Raw genomic sequence first — 19,377 nt, 5'->3', positions numbered from 1 at the left:
GACAAGTAGGTCATGAATGAAATGGTTTTTGGCGGCTGTCAAACTCAAACTTCTGTCAGCCAACCCATGTGGAATTAATTATTTTTTATGTAAAAACATATGAACCGTACCTCAGGGAGTAAAAATCAGGTGAAGAGTTTATATTTAGCATTTCTGCTCTGACCTTGTCACTCCCCAAAAACCAGAGCACAGAGGAGAATGGGGAGTGACAATAAATTCACAAATTTACAGTAGGAAGCAAGGAAAGGTTTAACAAAAGAATTCCAAATCCCTGAAGCGAACAGACTATCTCATGCAAAACCCAAATCAAGATCCCTCAAGACCAGTTAAGTTGTCATTGAATATTTTATTTGCAAATGAAAGAGTAATAACTCAGAAGTCGTAAAAATATACATTTTTTACTTGTGATATTTACATGGATTGTTTTCATCAAACGAACGAACAAAAAAAATTCTGTTCTGTTTTACAAAACCAAAGAGAAGCCACGGCAGAAAAAACAGATGAGAGTAAAGAAAAACAAAAGTGTCTTATATTTCCCTTTAGTAACGCCGCGCTGAGCATGTCTCCCCCTGACATCGGAACAATGCAGTCAAGAGAAACAGCCAACCACACAGATCCCACGCAGGCCGGTGATGAGCATAGCACACAAAAAAAGTGCAAAGTACATGAATGAAAAATGAAAAAATCTAAATAAGGAAGAAGGCAAAAATAAAGCTTCATAAAATTTTTCTGTGAATATATTTACAATTGTAGATTTTCTGTTTTTTCCTTTTTTTTTCCTTTTTTTTTTTTTTTTTTAGCTGAATACAGTTATGTTACATCAAAGCAAAGCATTCCCGTTCATCTGCTCAATCTCCTATGACATGCAGGTACCTTTGCTTTCCTTCTTGAGGTTGACTTCAGCCCCATCCTTCTCCTCTCTTACAAGTAACAATATATCACATTCCCTTATACTGACACACAAGGCCAAACCACAAAGTCCGAGCATCACTTGCCCTGCTCAACAGCTTTAATCAGAAATAAAACTGCTTAATAGAACATAAAACATTGTGGCTACATGAGATTCATACTCCTATCATATAACACAGGATAACCATTAATGATTTCATACATCAATGATTTTACTGCACCTTTGAGTGTTGATAATAAGACAATATATAGTGCTGATGGATACTGTTTTAAAGAATGATATTAGATGTGCTGCTGACACTCTGAGGTGTGTTAAGACTTTCCTCCTCCACTCGCTATTGAACTGGCAAAAGCTGCTTAAAATTCACTTATTGGAAAGAGCGCAAGTTTGTCAGGCCACAAAGCTGCACACATGAGAGGAGAGATGCAATGCGAGGGCTCATAAACTGGGGAATCTGCCACCTGAGACTTGCAGTTGCTGGAAAGCAAATCAAAAAGCTTGGAGGAATTTAACAGCTGGAAGACTTGCATCCCATCCTCCACCTCCACTGCTACTTTTATCTGCAGTGGAGGGAATTTCAATGGCAGGAGCCTACAGCCCTGGCTCAATATCAATCCTGTTATACCTCTCCTGATTCCCAGTACCTCTCTTGCAGATTCCCATTAAAAAAAGTCTTGAAGCATATGCTACCCAGATTGTTAAGATGCATAGCAGTGTCTGTCTGTCTGAGTGCATGTGCATGTGCATGCACCTGTGTGTTGTTACAGTAGCTGTTTTTGTATATCTGCGAATGTACAGATGTCCCCTGGGTGATGCAGTGTTGAGTGTCCCTTTCTGTGCTGCATTTAGTATCCTGGCTCCATCAGTCAGGTGTAATAACTCCAGACATTCAATCCATCAAACTGATTCTGAAGGAGCAGAAAGATTGCTGTTTGGGCTTTTTATTTGTGCAAACTGCATGTGTGTGTTTGTGACTGTGTGTGTGTGTGTGTGTTTGTGTGTATGCATGTGCAACTGTAAATGTGCATGAAGCACACACCTGTGTTCCCATGTGCACCTGAATGTGCCATGTGTACCTGTTTGTGTGTGTGTATTTACAACTTTTAACTGTTTTATTGTTTGTGCGTCTTGAGATGCCATGAGTACACCCAGGGCCAAGTGCATTCTATGTTAAGAGACAGCAAGAGAAGGGGGAGAGTGTACAAGTGGCCTCCAGAGCTGACGATGGTTATGAATTATGGACGTACTTTGTCTCGAGATGCCACCCCCACAAGCAAAAACATGACTCCCGCCTGTGAAGCCAAGTTCAATAGGCATATAAGTCAATGAAAACAAAAATAAACACTGCCAGTCTGCAGTCATATCAATTTGGATAGAGGTTACTCTGCCTGACTGGATCCTTCTCACTCACTGAATGGCTAACATGAGAATGTGTGGGTGTGGCCCAAGGGCTTATACTGAATTTACATGCACACACCCACACATACACACTCATTCACACACATTCACAAACATGCATGCATGCACGCAAGCACGCACGCACAGACACACACACAGTAGCTTCCCTGGTCAAATATGTACTGCTGTCTCTAGTTGAATATAAAAGGCTTTTTTTTCTAAATTTCCCTTACAGTTAAGTCACATGTAAAATCCCACAGATGAAGTCAAACCATGTGCTTTTCAGATAGATGTTGGTTTTCAGAATTTTTGGGGTTAAATTATCTCTATCTATCTGGTTTACTTTACTGTGAAAAATCAGTGAAACAAGAGTAAAACCCTGCTCCTGGTGCACAGAGAAAAGCAGCTGTTTAAATTGGTGAATTTGTCCTGAGAGTAAAGGCCATAGAATCATTACAATAAGCTGGATGGCGTATCAGATTAAAGGTCAGCGCTCACCAAAATATTCATCATGTGCTGACTATAAATGCTCATTGCAGATTCTGTGGAAATTTGACAGTGACTTTTCAAGATAACTTATTATTGACCAAAGTGCTGATCAAGGGAAAATTTTGACCCAATAGTGATGCTTCAGGCGAGGTCACCAGGTCACTTTAATCAAAAGAAATTATTTTCACAGGATCAATAAAATCCATTCAACATGTCATGAGAATCTGTCCAGTAGCTGTTAAGATATCTTGCTTTGGGCCTTATGAGATACGTTTTTTTATGTGTTTTTTTTTTTTTTTTTTACACTTGCACCTTCCATGACCTATAATTGGAAAACAACATGTGCACCAAAAGTACATGCTTTAAATTCACTTGGGCTTTCCCATTTCACTCATCTGTAAGGGGGAAATCTCTCCTCACATACCCTTATTTATTAAATTAAATGACATCATGTGCGTATATCTATCTGTATGTACAATATAAAACAAGACTGATTACAGAATATACAGTACATTGTCCTGTGACCTGGGATTGCTTTCTCACCACGGATAATTCACTCTGCTTGGTGCTCCCTAGGCTGCATCTGTTATTACTAGGGCAAGTTTGTGAAGTTGTATCTCTCAGTATTTTCTGCTGTTGACCCTCAAAGCTGGATGTGAACAGAGACTTAACCACTGGTGTGCTGAAGATAAGGACAAAGAAAGAAACCATCAAAGGGAAGAGGGATTGCAAAGGCACACTAGATAGGCTACTTGCCCTTTTTTCAGCTACTTTCAATCAAACTGCACCGGCTCTGTCTGAGGATACAACAAAGGGGGGATTGGCTGATAGCACGGCTCAACCAATAACCAAGCAGGACCCAATGATTCAGCGAGACAGCAATCGAGTGCCACTCCATTGTTATGGATCCAGGGAGAGTACTGACAATGATACCATACGCACCCTATACAATTAACGTCTCCAGAATCATACTCCTCGTTCCCTTCATTCAGACTGTAAAATTGAATGTCAAGGTCAATTCTTTGTGCCTTAGCTTGAATATTGATTCAGCACCTTATAGGAGGCTGAAAATAATGGGATCCGCCATCTTTGTACATCACACATTCATGGTGACAGATTTTGGTTTCACTTCAGAAATGTAGCAGGTAAACACAAGAGTAAAAAAAGCAACAATAATAACCCATCCTAGGGATTGGTGGCACTTCTTAATATGGATGAATGGACACATAACTGTCTGTCACCCTTTACAACCTGTTCAGAGAGAAGAGACAAGGGAAAACAGAAACAAAACAAAAGAAAGTCCAGCTGGTCTACTAGATGCTTATCCCCTATATTTAAAATATTGACTTGCTATAGGCCTATTACATACTATTTAATTATTCAGGGAATATATTCAGTACCAGAAAAGGATGTCCATAGATGTAGACAGGATGTGGGAAGGGCTAACAACTCCATTGATTCGACTCCACTGCCAATGCTACATCCTTGTACCTGAAGTTTCCCTTGCTGATTGGTAAAGCAGATGAGCTGTTTGTGAGCCAGCTGAGTCAGTCTCAGGACCGCTGTGGTTTCTCGCAGGTTCGTTATGAGAGCACGAAAAGACCGAGAGCACTGAGGCAGATGATGCACACGCCGCGTACCGTGTCTGTCCACATGGATGGGCACAATTGGCCCAGCCCATGGGATGCAAAGGGGCTTGTGGTTACAAAGCAGGTGCTGGAAGCAGCGAGTCGGAGGTGCAGGGTGACATGAATCACAGAATCACCCCATGGGCCCTCCCTCCTTCCAGAGAGAAAAAGAAAACCAGTAGCTGTCTGACGCTCTTGGACTTTCTTCCTCTGTGTTTTCTTCTTGCTTGTATCCATCTTGCATTGTTGACAAGTGAAGCTTAACAGCTGTTTAACTCCACTGGTACCTGGCTCAGAGTTTGGATCTACTTTATTATCCAGCCTTCCCTTTTTTTCCTCTCTTTTCCCCTGCTGCATGCCTAACCCTTTGATTTGATAAATAAATAAAAGCTCTACTAGGGGGCTCCTTCCACCTCGCTGCACATGGTGCTTCCCTGTGCCTTCCAAAGCCAAAAGAAGGAACTCAGAAAATAAGTTCTGCCTTTAGCCATGAGACACAAACAGTTGCATCTCGGATCTTGTTTTTTCTTTTGTTTTGTTGTTTTATGTAATTCAGTAGGGGGCAAGCATGTCGTATTTTCCCTTTTTAAGTATGCATTCATTAAAAGTACTTTTGGACTTATAGTATTGATTCTTTTAATTACATCCTTTTAACTAGTTGCATTTCTTTGTTTATGGAAGAGTCTTTGGGAGGGGGCTAGGGGGCTTGGGCAGGGACGGGAGTCTCACATGGCTGCAGGAAGGGGTTGGCTTTCAGTCCTACACAGTCTGAAAGGCCTTGGTCTGGGCGGGGACCATGAGGGTTGGGGGTGTGGGCCCAGACATGTTCCTAGAGTTGAATTTGGGAGTGGCAGGGGGCTCGGGGGTCTTGGGGGGCACCACTGAAGTGTAGGCCGGAGGGGACTGGGGGAAGCCTGGAGGCTGTCCATTTTCCTTGAGGGCTGCTACAGCAGGCGGGCGGGGGCGGTGACCGCGCTGGGCACTGTTGTGCACCATAGACTGGGTGGAGGAGGCTCCGGAGCGCGAGCTGCCAGAGCGGGATGAGGACAGGGAGTTGGGCTTCACTAGCTTGGCCTTGGGAGCCTCCGCATCCTCCCTGTTAGAGACACACACACAGAAAACAATGATGACGGTTCATTTATTTTATATGAACTGTACCTCTAAAAATAGAGAGGAGGAACACACAAACACACACACACACACACACACGAACAGTGAACTGCAAAACAACACAACACAATTTCCTAGCACTATTCTAGGACCGTATTCACATGGGACAAGAATTATGTGGGGACCTCATGTAATTCATGAGATACCCCCCAGCCCTTGAGTTTTGTGAAACACATTTGCATGGAATAATGAAATCTGCTGAAATCACTAGTTCCCCAGATACAATTGCTGAAGGTAAAAATAAAAAGTTTTTACTGAGAACACAATGAAAATTTTGCCTCATAATTCTATTTTTTGCCTCAGTTTTTCATGACAGATGGAGGATAGAAATGTGGCAAAAACAAAAGAATTCAGTTGAGAGCAGCATTAATCACCAGAACTAAGGTAATTTGTGCTGTGATTGTTGGTTGGTATTAAAATGGCAGAGGATCACTGCAGTTATTATAAATCACTGTTACCAGGTCACCACAGTGTGTGGGTTGTGAGGCTAAGTCAGCAGGTAATATTATCCCATTGATATAAGCCTGATTCTCTATAGAAAGTCAGAAATAGAAACCTCTCATTCTGTGCACGGCTGGCTACAGACATACCAGAGAAGGTTCTATAACCCTTGGAAGAAAAAAAAAAATTAAACAGCAGTGAGGTTGGCTCTAATTCCATACCCAGGAGACCTGCATCACTACAGCTGGTTTGGTCGGGTTGAGCACATTAGTGGAAAGGCTCATATTCTGAACATGGTATAAAAACAGAAAACACTTTATCACATCTACATTATTTACTTGAAGCTGTCTCCTCAACCACACTGCATTATTCAGTGTTACATCAGTAAATATGCACCTACACCAACTCCAGTCTGTCACTAAAAATTGCTGTTGCTTTTACAAGTGTCATTAGCAGTCCACAGGGTCCACCAATGCAGACAGGTTTAGAGTGAGGAATAAACACTAGTGTGATCCCCCACTCTGATGCTATGCACACACACAGACAAAAAAGAAATACAAACATAGAAGGAAGGGTGTTCTGGAAAAGAGAGTCTTAAAAAGATAATCAATGAACACTTGACCTTGTAGCTGTTTTTATTTTTAGCCTCTCTCACACACACACAGAGGCAGGAGGACAGGTAGACAGTAAACACATCCATGTGTGTAGAGGCTGTTGCTGTATCACTTAGCATTTGACTTGCTTAGCTATGGTTCAAAACAGTTCAGCTGAACTGGTGCACTAGGAGTGACACACAGGTTACTGCATAGCCATGTGCTAAGATTAACATCAATGCTCCATCAAACCAAGCTTGTGTTAGGAAGAACCGCGGTTAAATGTATTACAAACTCAACTTATGATCCAATATATTTCAGAGGAATGCTGAACTTCACAAAGTAAGAGGTTGTTTATTGTTATTTTAGGTTCAACATAAGTCAATAGAAGCATTTAATTATGAAAAAGCTTTTGGCTTTTTCTGCTGTTTTGCTATTGTCTCAGGTGACCTGTTGTCTACTGGGGCTGAAATCATACCTGCAGGAAGTTGGGATGCTGAAGATGCTGCAGCACCCACATCTCCAGGTGCACCGCCCCCAGCCCCAGGTGGCTGAGGAAGGCTATATCTGTATTGTTGTGAGATATATATTTTTCTGTCTCTATATACTCCACATGCCTCTGTCTCTTTTGTCTGAGATACCTTGTTTTTTATGAGATATTTTATGGTTGTTATAAATTTTTCTGACAATAAAAAAAGTCAAACTGGTTTTAAACACAATTAAGTCAGATATTACACATTTTATAGTATAGTAATATAGTGCTTGATGGTTTTCACATGACAGCAAAAGGCTTGGACTTATTTGACGTGCATGACTATCAGCACTCATTTGCATTTGAATACAGTAAAACAGTGCAAAATGACAAAAAGTTAATTAATCAGAGAAGAAAGAAGGATGAATAAACCTGATCTCATTTGGAGTCTCTTCTTCCTCATACTTCTTTTTCTCTTTCTTCCGGAAGACGAGCCAGATGATTAATATGACGATGAGGACACCGAGGGATATTCCCACCACTGCACCTGCTACCATACCTACATCCCGCACGTCTGTGAACAGAAAGGAGGACGTGATGAGAGACAGAGTCCCTTATGGTCACATATTGTTTGTAGTTTTCATTTCATTCTTAATCTTAAATTCGCAAATTCTTATGGTTCTTGTTCATTAGTACTGGAAAACACTGGTAAAACTTCAACACTCGCCATGTTTGTGCCACAATGGCTGAATACAATTTAACAACAGGGCCATCAAATTGTGGTGCGGTGTGGAGCAGTGCTCAATGTGTAATTTTCTCGACACATGACCCCAACTGTCCTCGGCCTCTCAGGAAATGTATTAGAGTGACACATAACTGTTGGAGCAGAGGTGGTGACCAGTAGCCACCATTTTAAGTTTAGTGCAGTCCCTAGTGCTAGAGCACTGGGGGAAAACTGGGAGGGTGAGGGTGTGGGGAGGTAGATGGAAAGGCCGAGAGGGGGAATAAAATGTATTTCCAGCTGCAGTTTGAAACAATAACCATCAATCAGTATGTCAGTTTGGTGTGAGGTGAATGCTGCGAGGTTGACCCTCCCTTCCCTCCCAAAACTCACGCTGCATTGTGACCTCAATTGTGCAGTTTTCCTCCCCCACGTCATTGCTCGCCGTGCACCTGTAGACACCTGTGCTGTCCATAGTGAGATTCCTAAGAGTCACAATCTCTGGGTTCTTGAGATCTGGGGAATAAAAACAGTTAATACAGACATCTGTTTTTTTTTTTTTTACCAATGACTATATGTGTTGTTCAAGCATTTCTGCATGTTAACCATCCTCAGAACGTAATATGTATAGTTTCATGACTTAAGAATGGGAGAGAGCGCATGAGGAAGAGAGAGAGAGAGAGAGGGACATTGATGGAGTGTTTACTTAAGGATGAAGCCCATCACACTGAGGAGGACTTAAAGAGAGTAGCAGGAGTGTGTCTGGGAGAGCAATGGAGCCCCACAGCCCCATGGGATATTTAGTCATCCCAACCAATGACAACCATGTGATATTACCTTTCACCAGACCCATAAATAATGGCTACTGACGCTGTGTGTGTTATTGTCCAATGAAAACTAATTAGACTGAACAGGTGTTGTTTGGTGGAGGTCATTAATTTGAAGGTTCTTGTCTGGGCACGTGCCACCACGGATGCCAGTTGAGCACTAGAGGGAAAGCTGAGACAGAGAGGTTGACACCCTGGAGGTGTTTGTTCTGGTTTAGAGACTACACAGTGGGGAGAACTGCCCTACCATTAGCTTTTCGCTATAAACAGTCTCTGTTACTATTTAGAGGCAGATATGTCTGGTTATGATCCAACAGGAATGCCAGAATCCACATCATGTGAATGAAGTGCGCCTCAGGGCTACTACTGAGCCAATGTGTGGTTTTTTTGTACAGAATGTAGTGGGAGCTGCCAGTCCAGTTCTGTGTATTACATTTGATTTTCTCTGCTTTACACACAATCCAAGAAAACACTCACTTTACACTGACTTCATGCATACAGGTACAATTCACTTGAGCCAGGCTGACATTTTGACGTCACAGATGTCTCCATCAGATCATAGTATCGGCCTGTTTATATAACTGATCCCAACAGAATACAACTAGAAATCACAGGGCTGTGTTCTGTTTGATCTCCTGGAGAAAAATGTGAAGTGTACATGATGCAGTCCTGGGCTTATTCTCAAATTTGGTGGGGGTGGCAGAAGTCTAAGATAATAAATGCATGAAGAATCACTGGTTGATGTGGGACAACCTGAGGCCATCTATGTGCCCTTGAGCAAAACACTGTTAATTACTGTAGGGAAGCAGCTCAGGGACAAACAGTGGGAGAATGTAGTGGCACTGGGCAAATTTAGGTGTCAGTGTTTGCAAATGTATGAATATGAAAATGGGAGGAGGTGACGGAAAGGCGGTGTGCTCAGCAAAACACTTCCTCAGATAAATGCAGCCTATAAAAATCACTAATATGAAAATGAATCCTCACAGCATTTCTCTGCAGAGCGCTGGATGGTGAATCAGCATGTCACTGCAGCGCCAATTATTTTTCTTACCTATCAGTGCCAGGTTTGGCAATTTGCCCAGACTCTTGCCTTTGTCCAGCACTCGTTCCCACTTGTAGTTGATGGGGTCTGAACCATCGCTGGACTTACAACTCAGCTTGACATCACTGCCCTCCAGGAGTTTTCCATCCATCCAGCACCTCGGCTTGGAAGGCTTGACTGTAAAAACACATGAGAATCAGAAACAGTTTAATCCAAATGTGCAACAAACAAACACACTTTTCCTCTTTATCATATTGGTGCAGATAGATATATACACATTTAAGCATTTACATTATTACTTTTACCTACCATATTGCAAATATGTTAATCTAAATTAAAATTAGTTTTAGCAAATTATTTACTTGTATATACAAGCTAACCTCAGTTAATCTGTAGCACCATCAAAGCAGGCATTCTGTGGTTGTCCAATTGCTGCTACTTGAACTGTGTGTGATATAGGAATATAGACACATTTCCTAATTTCTAAGTGTTATTGCTATTATAAAATAAAGTTTTAAAGCTCAAACATGAGTTCATAAAATCAATCTTCCATTCACTGTTGATGGATGGATCAGTTAGTGATAATATTATTCTCCAAGCATTTAAAGTGAGCTGAATTACAGTTTACAACAGACTTTAAATAGAAAATTTACTGAAGCATTAGTTATTCCATAGTGTAAAGTCAAGTGAAACAGTCAAGTGCCAGTGCATATCACCTCAGAATAAAACACTACATTAAACGAAGAGCAAAGGAATAAAAGTGAGGTTATAATAACTCAAATGGTTTATGTAGTTGCATAAAGTTGAAATGTTTAATACATTATAAACTGTGTGTCCATTTATATCCATTACTGGTATCATATACATTTTTTTAAATGAGGGATAGGTGAATCTATTTTGCCATCACAGTCATTTCTCAGAGCTGATGACACACACAGAAAAAAACCCAGTCCCATAGGGAATGGATCAATGTGACCCTAAAGCTGGCTCTGAGCGCTTGTGGTAATATGTTCTCCACAGGTCAAAGGTTTTGGTCATAGTCCAGTAGCTGGAGGCAGAGTACAGTATAGCTGGAGCCTGCTGAGCCCTGTACAGCTGCTCTGTTTAGATTTGCGCTGAAAGGCACAGCTATGATATAAAAGCAGGAAAATAGCACAGCCTTTTCTCCCTCCCAAGTGACATATTTTTAGATCAGTGTAAACTAAATTTAAACATCTATTTTGTATTTTTGTTACACTGTCACATTAGCGATGTCGACTTCTGTGTACAGTATTTGGATGTTGCTGCTTGTCAGCAAAGTAGCAGAATAAGTAACTCCTGAGTAATGCTGAGATGTAGTGACTTAGTGGTAGCCGGTACATAAAGCCAGATGGCTTAGGTGCATCTCTCCCTTTGTTGGTCTAACCCTCCTTTTCTCCATCCCCTGCTCTCAGAAGCAGAGCATATTCTGCTCACACACTCAGTAAGGAATATAATGAGAGGAGCAGAGCGGGGAGCACTGACGCTTCGTCTGTGCATCTCGCAGCTCTGTCAGGGTCAGTTAGGCCTAACTGCAGCAGGAGCAGTTGGAGCACACACACACACACACACACACACACACACACACACACACACACACACACACACACACACACACCTATATTTGCCACTACACACACAAGTAATAATAGTAGCACATATACACTCAAACAAACTAAGCCAAAAATCTGCACATGCAAATCCACACACATTTAACTAAAACAGTGCAGGCATCCGGGCGTGAATGTGCAAGCTTGCCCATAAACACATACACAACTACTGGAGGCACGAATAAACTCTGGCACACACACAAACACATACACGCACACTGTCTCATGCCAAGCCAGCTACCAGCTCGGCTGCCAAGCTATTATCTTAGCGTGGGGAGTGAGAGAAAAATGCAAATGTTCGTCTCTCTCAAAATCGAAAGTGTCACCGCAAAGCTGAGGGCAATTTGTAAAAATCGAGGCACTAACTCACTGAAATGTCTTCATGGAAGAGAGAGGAGAGTGAGAGCGAGAGGATTAACAGACTGTTCCATTAGAAAACCAATAACCGTGGGTTGAACTAATCTCCCATGATGTTTTAATAAATCTCCTGCTTTTCTGACATTGAGAACGATCTCGCTCCTCCCGCCGGACTTTGTGGCTGGCTTTTGTGGTATAGCCGTTCCCCTTTTGCTGTCTGTCCTTCAGAGTTGTTTAGCTATTTGAGATGAGCAGACAGACACATATTACCACTGAGCTAGCTATAAAGCTAAGCCATTTATAAACATCTGCATATTGGCCAAATGAGGGAAACAAAAAGAATGAACAAGAGTGGGATAAAATGCACAATGATGACTTTGCTGTGGCTTATGAAGCCAAAACAAGCTTTTCTATAGTTGCAGGAGCTAAGACATGACTTGTACAAGTAATTTTCCTAAGTAGCTTATCAGCAGTTTGAATGATGACAGTTGCCTTTTTCAATGTCATTTTCAACTACTAAATTTCATTAGAGAATGTACCTCAAACTTGGAGAAGAGTCTGTTGCCTGTTCTTCTAGATCTTACAGAGGACAGAAATGACTTTAACTTGATACTTGTCCACGTAACTCAGTCCCTAACCTAATCAATCAGTTCTGTGCTCCTCCAGACCCAGTCGCATGTTTCTGGTCTCACCTCATCAACAAACCAATCCAAACGAACCCAAACAGCATGAGCAAAATCAAATCACACTGTCTGAATCAAATTGAATCATTAGATCAGTCAGCAAGACGGAGGAAATGTGCCAGGCTAATGATCCAGTGATTAGCTCTGTGTGTGAGAGAGAGAGCAAGTGTGTGTGTGTATGGGTTTGGGTCTCTTCATAACCTGGTGGCATGTGTGTGGACGTGCTTGCTTATGTGCACCTGTGTGTGTACCTTTCTGTAACCTGAGTGTGTCTGTGTGTGTGTTCATTACAATGTGTCTGAGAACACTCACCCAGCACAATGAGGTTGACCTGGCTCCAGTGGTACTTGCCCCCAGTCTTGACTTTACAGTAGTATTCCCCAGAGTCGGTCAGGAGCAGGTCACTGATCAGCAGGGAGGCGTCTCCACCCAGGTACTCCCCAGCAAAGGACAGGCGGCTGGCCTCGCTGCCTGTTGCCTCATTGGTGTACACCTGGCCCCCGAAGAAAGTAATGATCTAGACATGGAAGAGACAGAAATTAAAGATTTATTTTAATGTTTATTGTATTAAACTCAGATCTTCAGAGAGAGAGACTAGTGTTCAGGAGGAAGGATAGCAGGCATCTGTTCTTGGGACTAAATCCTAAATACCAAACTCTGGCGCGACAAGCTCCTAATGTCTCATGCAGGGGCTAGATCACAGCTCACCTGCATTACACTTTTCCTCTTGTACCTGGTAAGATCAACTAGCACTTTAATCATTGGTGATGTCAGTATTCATCTAATTCATGCAACCAACTCCCCAAATATGGCTTTGGTATTGGTTGAGAACATGTTTGATTAACTTAATTTATATATCCCAACAGTAATAACCTCGATATATTTGACTGATATCCTGCCATTAAAGTTTAAAATTACATAGCACTGATGAGTATGCACAGCTCAGACATTTCTACACAGTCCCCCACTGGGAGCACAGTTTTGATGAAAACAGAATACCAGCACCCATGTGTAACACTGTTAACAATCACTTTTTAATTAATTAACACTTGGGAAGCAATATTTTACAAATGAATGCATTTGCTGGAATGCCAGTATCCTGCCAGCGTTCATTTAGCTGATTGTCTGTGAGCACTGTTATCTCCTTATGCTCTTTCTACAAGCAGAGCTGTCAAATTGACCAAATAAAAATTCTTTTCCGGGCCTGAGATAAAAGATTAAAGTACCCACAGTGGCACTGATGTGATGTTAGCACACTGGCTATAGCACCAAACAAATGTCTCATACCAGACATAGTCTGAAGTGCACACTACATGTTCAGACAATAAAAAAATATAATTTCACTTTGCTCTATTTACCTCTACCGAGGAGGTTATATTTCTTTTTACTCTGTTCTGTCTTGTTTGTTATTTAGCAGCAGCAACGTAGCAACAAAGATGTGAAAATGTATCATAGTGGCTGTTGAGTTGATATAAAGAATCACTTACAATTAGCATTGCATTGAAATATCATCACACACCAGGTAATATTGGTAAAATGACCAAAGGTGGTAATCTTTTGAGATACATTAAATATACAAATTGATGTGTTACTGTGGCAGGATATTATGTGTTATTATGCAGTTATATATGTGCATGTGTATGTGACTGTGGGTGGTAAGGTGCACACATATGCATACATATGCACACATACATACAAACACGTGTGTATATGTATATATGTGTAAGGTGCATATATGCGCTACTGTGGGTACATATTGATATTTTATTTTGTTTTCTTTGTGAACTTTCTGCATTTGTCACAAAATAAACTGAATATAAAACATAAAGGAAACAATGGGCAGATGAACTGCATATTTATCAGAACTTTAAAACATTAGGTTAATAATTAATAAAATTAGGTTAGTACAGACAGGGATAGTTGTGTCATGGTTCGCGATTGACACAATCTATTTTCGTCTTTCCTTCTATTGTCAGCACAAGGTTTCACTGATGTCTGCAGTGACTGGGTCTTCAAAGGAAAAATCTGATGATTTGAAACTTCACTGTAGACATGCAATATCTGTAAACCTGTACTGGGAAGCTTTAATTTCCTCTTCTCTGCCTGTTAATGTCTTTGCTTATTTCTATCCTCTCTTTGTTTCTCTTTGCCTCTCTCTCTCTTTCTCTCTCTCTCCATCCACATACACAAACACAAACAAACACAGCTGTCACAGTGGCCTATTACTCAGGGCAAGTGAGAGCCTGCAGATGGGGACTGCTAAATGCCGGTGCCACAGCGCATCAGTGCCTAAGAAACAGGGGCACCTGCTGTGATCACAGGTGACGACTGGCCATTTACACACACACATGCACAGACCTACACACATAAACTAGCTTCTATGCAAACATGTAGAGTACAAACACACCATGAATGCAAACAGACATACATTACTGTGCCACAGCTGTAGGCAAAAAACGACACTGTAAATTAAGTATTTTAAAAGCATCTGCCTGTGGACACACTTCTACTGCCCACATGAACTCTGGACATTTATTACTCACATATACGTGAGCATAAACAATACTACATGTGTATTTGGATTTTTGCTTCTGGTTATGTTTGCGTGTATTCTGAACACATGCTTATGAGACTGATACAGAGATAGCGAAAGTGCTAGTGAGTGTGAGGAATTTAAGGATAATTTAGTCAAATGACCGGGGGCTGTTAGCATAGTTTGCAATTAAAATGAGGTTGTTTGTTTATTCAGTAAAAATTGAAAATACGGTATGCAGACATGGAGTGTCCCTGCCATCTCTGGCTTTTTTGAATGGGAAGAAGTCATTAGATGAAAAGTTTGGTTCAGTTATTTTTACAGTAAAAATGTTTTAAATTGATTGATTTTTTTTGATGGCTTGTAAGGTTTGTTAGCAACATCAGGGAGAAGTTAGTATCAGAATATGATCTCTGTCTATACTGTATCTGCCTGCACAGAAATACAGGATTATTTTCAAAGCATACAGTATTTTGTTTAAAACATGATAGTTACATGATAGCTCATCACCTGTTCTCTGATGAAGGAGGAACAAACCAGATTACACACAAACCAAGAGTACATTCAAACATTTAAGTTTTGTTTTCAAACTGCTGTCCATAATGATTTTTAATATATCATTAATGTATCTATCTGTGTAGTGAATGCAGAGGAAGAAGAGAACAATGTGAGCAATGTCGTATTTGCCATTGTTGTAGAAACTCTCTCAGTCTCACTCTGGGTCCGTGACAATTGGTAATAAATATCAATAAAGCTTGTTCAAAATTGTGTGCTGGAGGGGCAGCAATTTTGCACTGAAACAGCATACAGTAATACAATGTCACACTGCTGCTGGTGTGTTTTTCAAGAAAGGATGTTAATTTGTGGAAAGGTAAGAAGTTCAGCTTTAAGCAGCCTACTTTTTATTGTTTTAAACTTTTTGGAAACTTACATCATTCTAGGTCTGTGCCACAGCTGTCGCTATAGTAACACACATTTTTTGAGTAACTGTGCTTATGGTTGCAGATCTGCACAGTGAAAAGCAGGAGCCAGTCTTTTCCTATCCATCTTGATGGGTTTAGATGAATTTTGGTCATCTACATACATGTCCTGTCTCTAGCCCCTCTGTGTCCTTGACACATGTCGTCTGTACATTTGCTAACAGAGGCTAAATGTTGACAAGATGCTCTTTCCCTCTCAACACGGCCTTCCAGTAGAACAAAAGAATGATTTATTCATTCAGCTACAGGCGCAGGCTCTTTCCTAATCAAATTTTCAGACGTTTGATTTTAATTAATGGCGCCTTCAATGTTATCTTCCTGTTAAATATTCATTGCAATGTGGCAGCCCCCCTCTGAATCATCAAAGCGTAAGACACTTGTTTTCCCTTTTCTTTCATTTCTAGCCCCTCTGTTTCTCCTTCTCACCCTCTCTTTTTCCTCTCTTTCTAACAGTAATACACTTTTCTCTGCTAGCCAACACATCAGTGCACGAACAAACGTGGAGTTAAGGACATTTAAAGACTTTCAGCCAGCTGCTGCTTCAGGCTGGAAGTTATGATAAAGTCTAGAGTCAGCTGCCATTGACTGATTTTGCGTAGTTTCAAGCTTTCAGCAAAGGAAACCCAAAGAAATATCACTGTAAGTTGAGTATTTTCTGAGCATAGCAGAACATGTAGTATCATAATTATGTATTTCAAAGCAACATAAAATAGTTACACATGTAAAATTGTAGATAGAAGACTGCGAGTATATAACAGATGCTTAATATCCTCATATGTATTTCAATCTTATTATGAGTTGCTTTGTAAATTATATGCATATCACATGCAGTGTAGACTTCAGTTCAATAAACTTATGTTTTGGAAACAGTGTGCCTTCTTCAGAACTTATAAAGGAGTCTCAGTCGAACCACAGCTGTTGTGTGTTGGTTAAGTGCTGTCCAGGAAAATCTCTAGAGAGCCTGGTGTCTCTCGTGAAGTTTTTTAAGGAGAAATACAGGAGTAGTGCAGCTCCGTCTGTTAGCTAACGTGAGCTTGAGTAAGTGATTTCCATCTTGCTGAAAACATTCCAAATGTCAGGCTACAGTGGTGTTAGTTATGCTAACGAGCTGATGAACAGCAACTTTGCAGATGAAAAGTGCTGAAAACGTTCTTAAAGGTTTGGAAATGTAAAAATTCTAAATTCAAGTTGCCAAGTTGTTCTGGTGTTTATCCCCTTTATGCTCTAGAAAAAGATAAGAGTAAAGGGTCCAAGGTTACAGCTACAGAATGAGCTGGGGAACATTCTGCAACATGATTGTTCCTTTGTGGAAGGCACTAAAACCTGAAGTGCCACAGTAACTTTAGGCATTGAGTTAATGTGCAACTATTATGGCTCCTGTTGGAAATCAATCAGCATGACCCAAATGGAGGAAACATAAAAAAGTGTGTGCTGAAGAGTGAGAGAGAGGGCTGAAAAAGGAGGGGGAAAAGATATATGTAAGGCAGGTAAAAAAAATTACAGCAGCATAAGACAGAAGTTTCTGTTTTAGCACAAATGTTCCCATTGCCGTTATGTAAGTCTAGGGTTACAGACTTTGTAACTTGCAGGCCAGGAAAACTGTGTTTAAATTGTTCTTGTGTTTATGTTTTGCCCATAGCATAAGAACAGTTTTAACTTTTTTGATCTTGTGATCTTGCTGGCAATGGAATCAATGTACTGACACACCACATGTGGAAATGTTGGAATAAGTTAAAAAGCAAAAGGAATCTTATCTCACCACTCTCTGTTTAGAGTTTGGTTTCTGCAGTAGCCACTCGATGTCAAGAGAGTTGGATGACGGGAACTGGTGGTGGCATGGTAAGGTGGCATTGTCCCCAACAACCTTCTTCATCTCCGTCTGGGCACTCACCGACAGCAGGCCGAACAGAACTGAGGGAGAGAAAGACAGAGAAGGGAAGAGGGGGAAAAAGGGAGAAGGAGAGTTAGAGAGATGTCAGATTGGTACACTAGCTCGATCCAAACTTAAGACAAGAGGCGGACTCTGCAGATAGGAAGCAAAACCAAACTGATAGAGGAAACAGAGACGGAAGACGCAGTGAGAGATATGACCCAGAATCCCAATCACTATCTGACAGATGTTGAGATATGTCACACCCAGACATTGAAGAGAGACAGACTGGGGATTCTTTTTTACAGGAAGTATAGTTTGGTATAAGAGGTCAGAGAGAGAGAGGTATTATGGTGATCTTTCTGTTAACCCCTTTTGACAAGGGCAGTCAAAGAGCACATTCTTATTCACAGCAACAGCTTTGGGGAGCTGTGGCCTGGGAAGGGATACAGAACCTCTGACAACTGAGGAGCTGCACTGCTTACATTTGAACAATTCTGCTGTGAGACTGAAGAGATACAATTACTGAGTCACTTGAATAACTAAAAGTTTCTAAACCAGCTCTGCCCACTTTTCTATTGTCATGAGAAGACAAAATGGAAACAAGTTTGAGATAATACTCCTCCCACAGCTATTGCAAATGAATCATGCAGTGGTAATGACACAAATACCAAAAACAAACCAAAAAATGCACAATCTACTCAGTGAAGAGTTTGGACTGCGGTAAAAAGTAGTGTGCACAGTGTGTGCACAAGCAAGTGACTTTGGGCACCAGCCAGACTGTCAGGGCCTGAGTCTCAGTAGGGGAGCAGCAAGGCTAATTTATTGGAGGATGCTGGACAGCTCTGCAGGCTTGAGGGGAATTAGCCAGAGGCGTCACGGGGGTTGCTGGAAGCTGAAGCTATGGATGGTGTGTGTGTGTGTTTGTGTGCGTCTAGAGCGGTGGTGGTGAACTGCTGAGATATTCGACTCCCTCAGCCTGGTAGAAACACTGTACAATACTGCAGAGCTCCACTGAGCTTATGGACTCATATGTGACAGATATTTTTGGCTCTACAACATTTAACTTAACTACCTGCCTTTAATTTAATTGCAGAATGAGTCAATAGCTCCGGTGGATCCTGAGGCCCTAAAATGAAGTTATCAAGCCCAGCAGATGCTCATTTTGAATTGTGCAGGAATGTACAGTTGTGTAAATATTGTTATATCTCCTTTTCATTGTCACGCTGCTTAATAGGTGCTCAGATGTTCAATATTTTCTTCTGTTTGCACAGAATAAATACATATCATGGTGCGGGACACATATTTGAACAACAACTATGTACGTTCACAGGTGCTGTGTCTGCGGTGCGGTGATTCAACCCACAGCTAGTCATTGAAAGAATGCTTTGGTGCTCTGCAGACACAATGACATGTTGTCAGTTGTTCCACAGGAGGCCAAATGTGGCCTATGAATGCATCAGCACTCACTGGGCGCCTGTCCACTTGTTCACTGGTCCAGCCTCACAGGAGCCAACACCCTGTCCCATAAGTGATCTTTGGGCCAATGAAAATGTCAGCTCTGTACTGTGAAAACAATGAGTCAGTGCTGACACAGGACACAGAGGCAAAGAGTGGGCTCACAAAAACCACATC

At 41.2% G+C, this 19,377-nt stretch overlaps 1 protein-coding gene across 1 annotated transcript in view; it reads right to left on the bottom strand.

Moving 5' to 3' along the window:
- Positions 1-326: 326 nt before the first annotated feature.
- clmpb (CXADR like membrane protein b) overlaps positions 327-19,377 on the bottom strand; it is a 64,827-nt gene continuing 45,776 nt past the window's right edge. The window contains exons 2-7 of the mRNA XM_018698949.2: positions 17,632-17,783; positions 12,672-12,876; positions 9,701-9,868; positions 8,216-8,338; positions 7,534-7,675; positions 327-5,521 (exon numbers count right to left, since the gene is read on the bottom strand). Of these exons, the coding sequence (XP_018554465.1) occupies positions 5,185-5,521; positions 7,534-7,675; positions 8,216-8,338; positions 9,701-9,868; positions 12,672-12,876; positions 17,632-17,783 (1,127 nt within the window). The 3' untranslated portion in view covers positions 327-5,184. The remainder of the gene's footprint in view (positions 5,522-7,533; positions 7,676-8,215; positions 8,339-9,700; positions 9,869-12,671; positions 12,877-17,631; positions 17,784-19,377) is intronic.

Source organism: Lates calcarifer, linkage group LG21 (genome assembly GCF_001640805.2).
Source record: "Lates calcarifer isolate ASB-BC8 linkage group LG21, TLL_Latcal_v3, whole genome shotgun sequence".
NCBI classification, from domain to species: Eukaryota; Metazoa; Chordata; class Actinopteri; family Centropomidae; genus Lates; species Lates calcarifer.
This window is presented reverse-complemented; position numbering and strand designations above follow the sequence as displayed.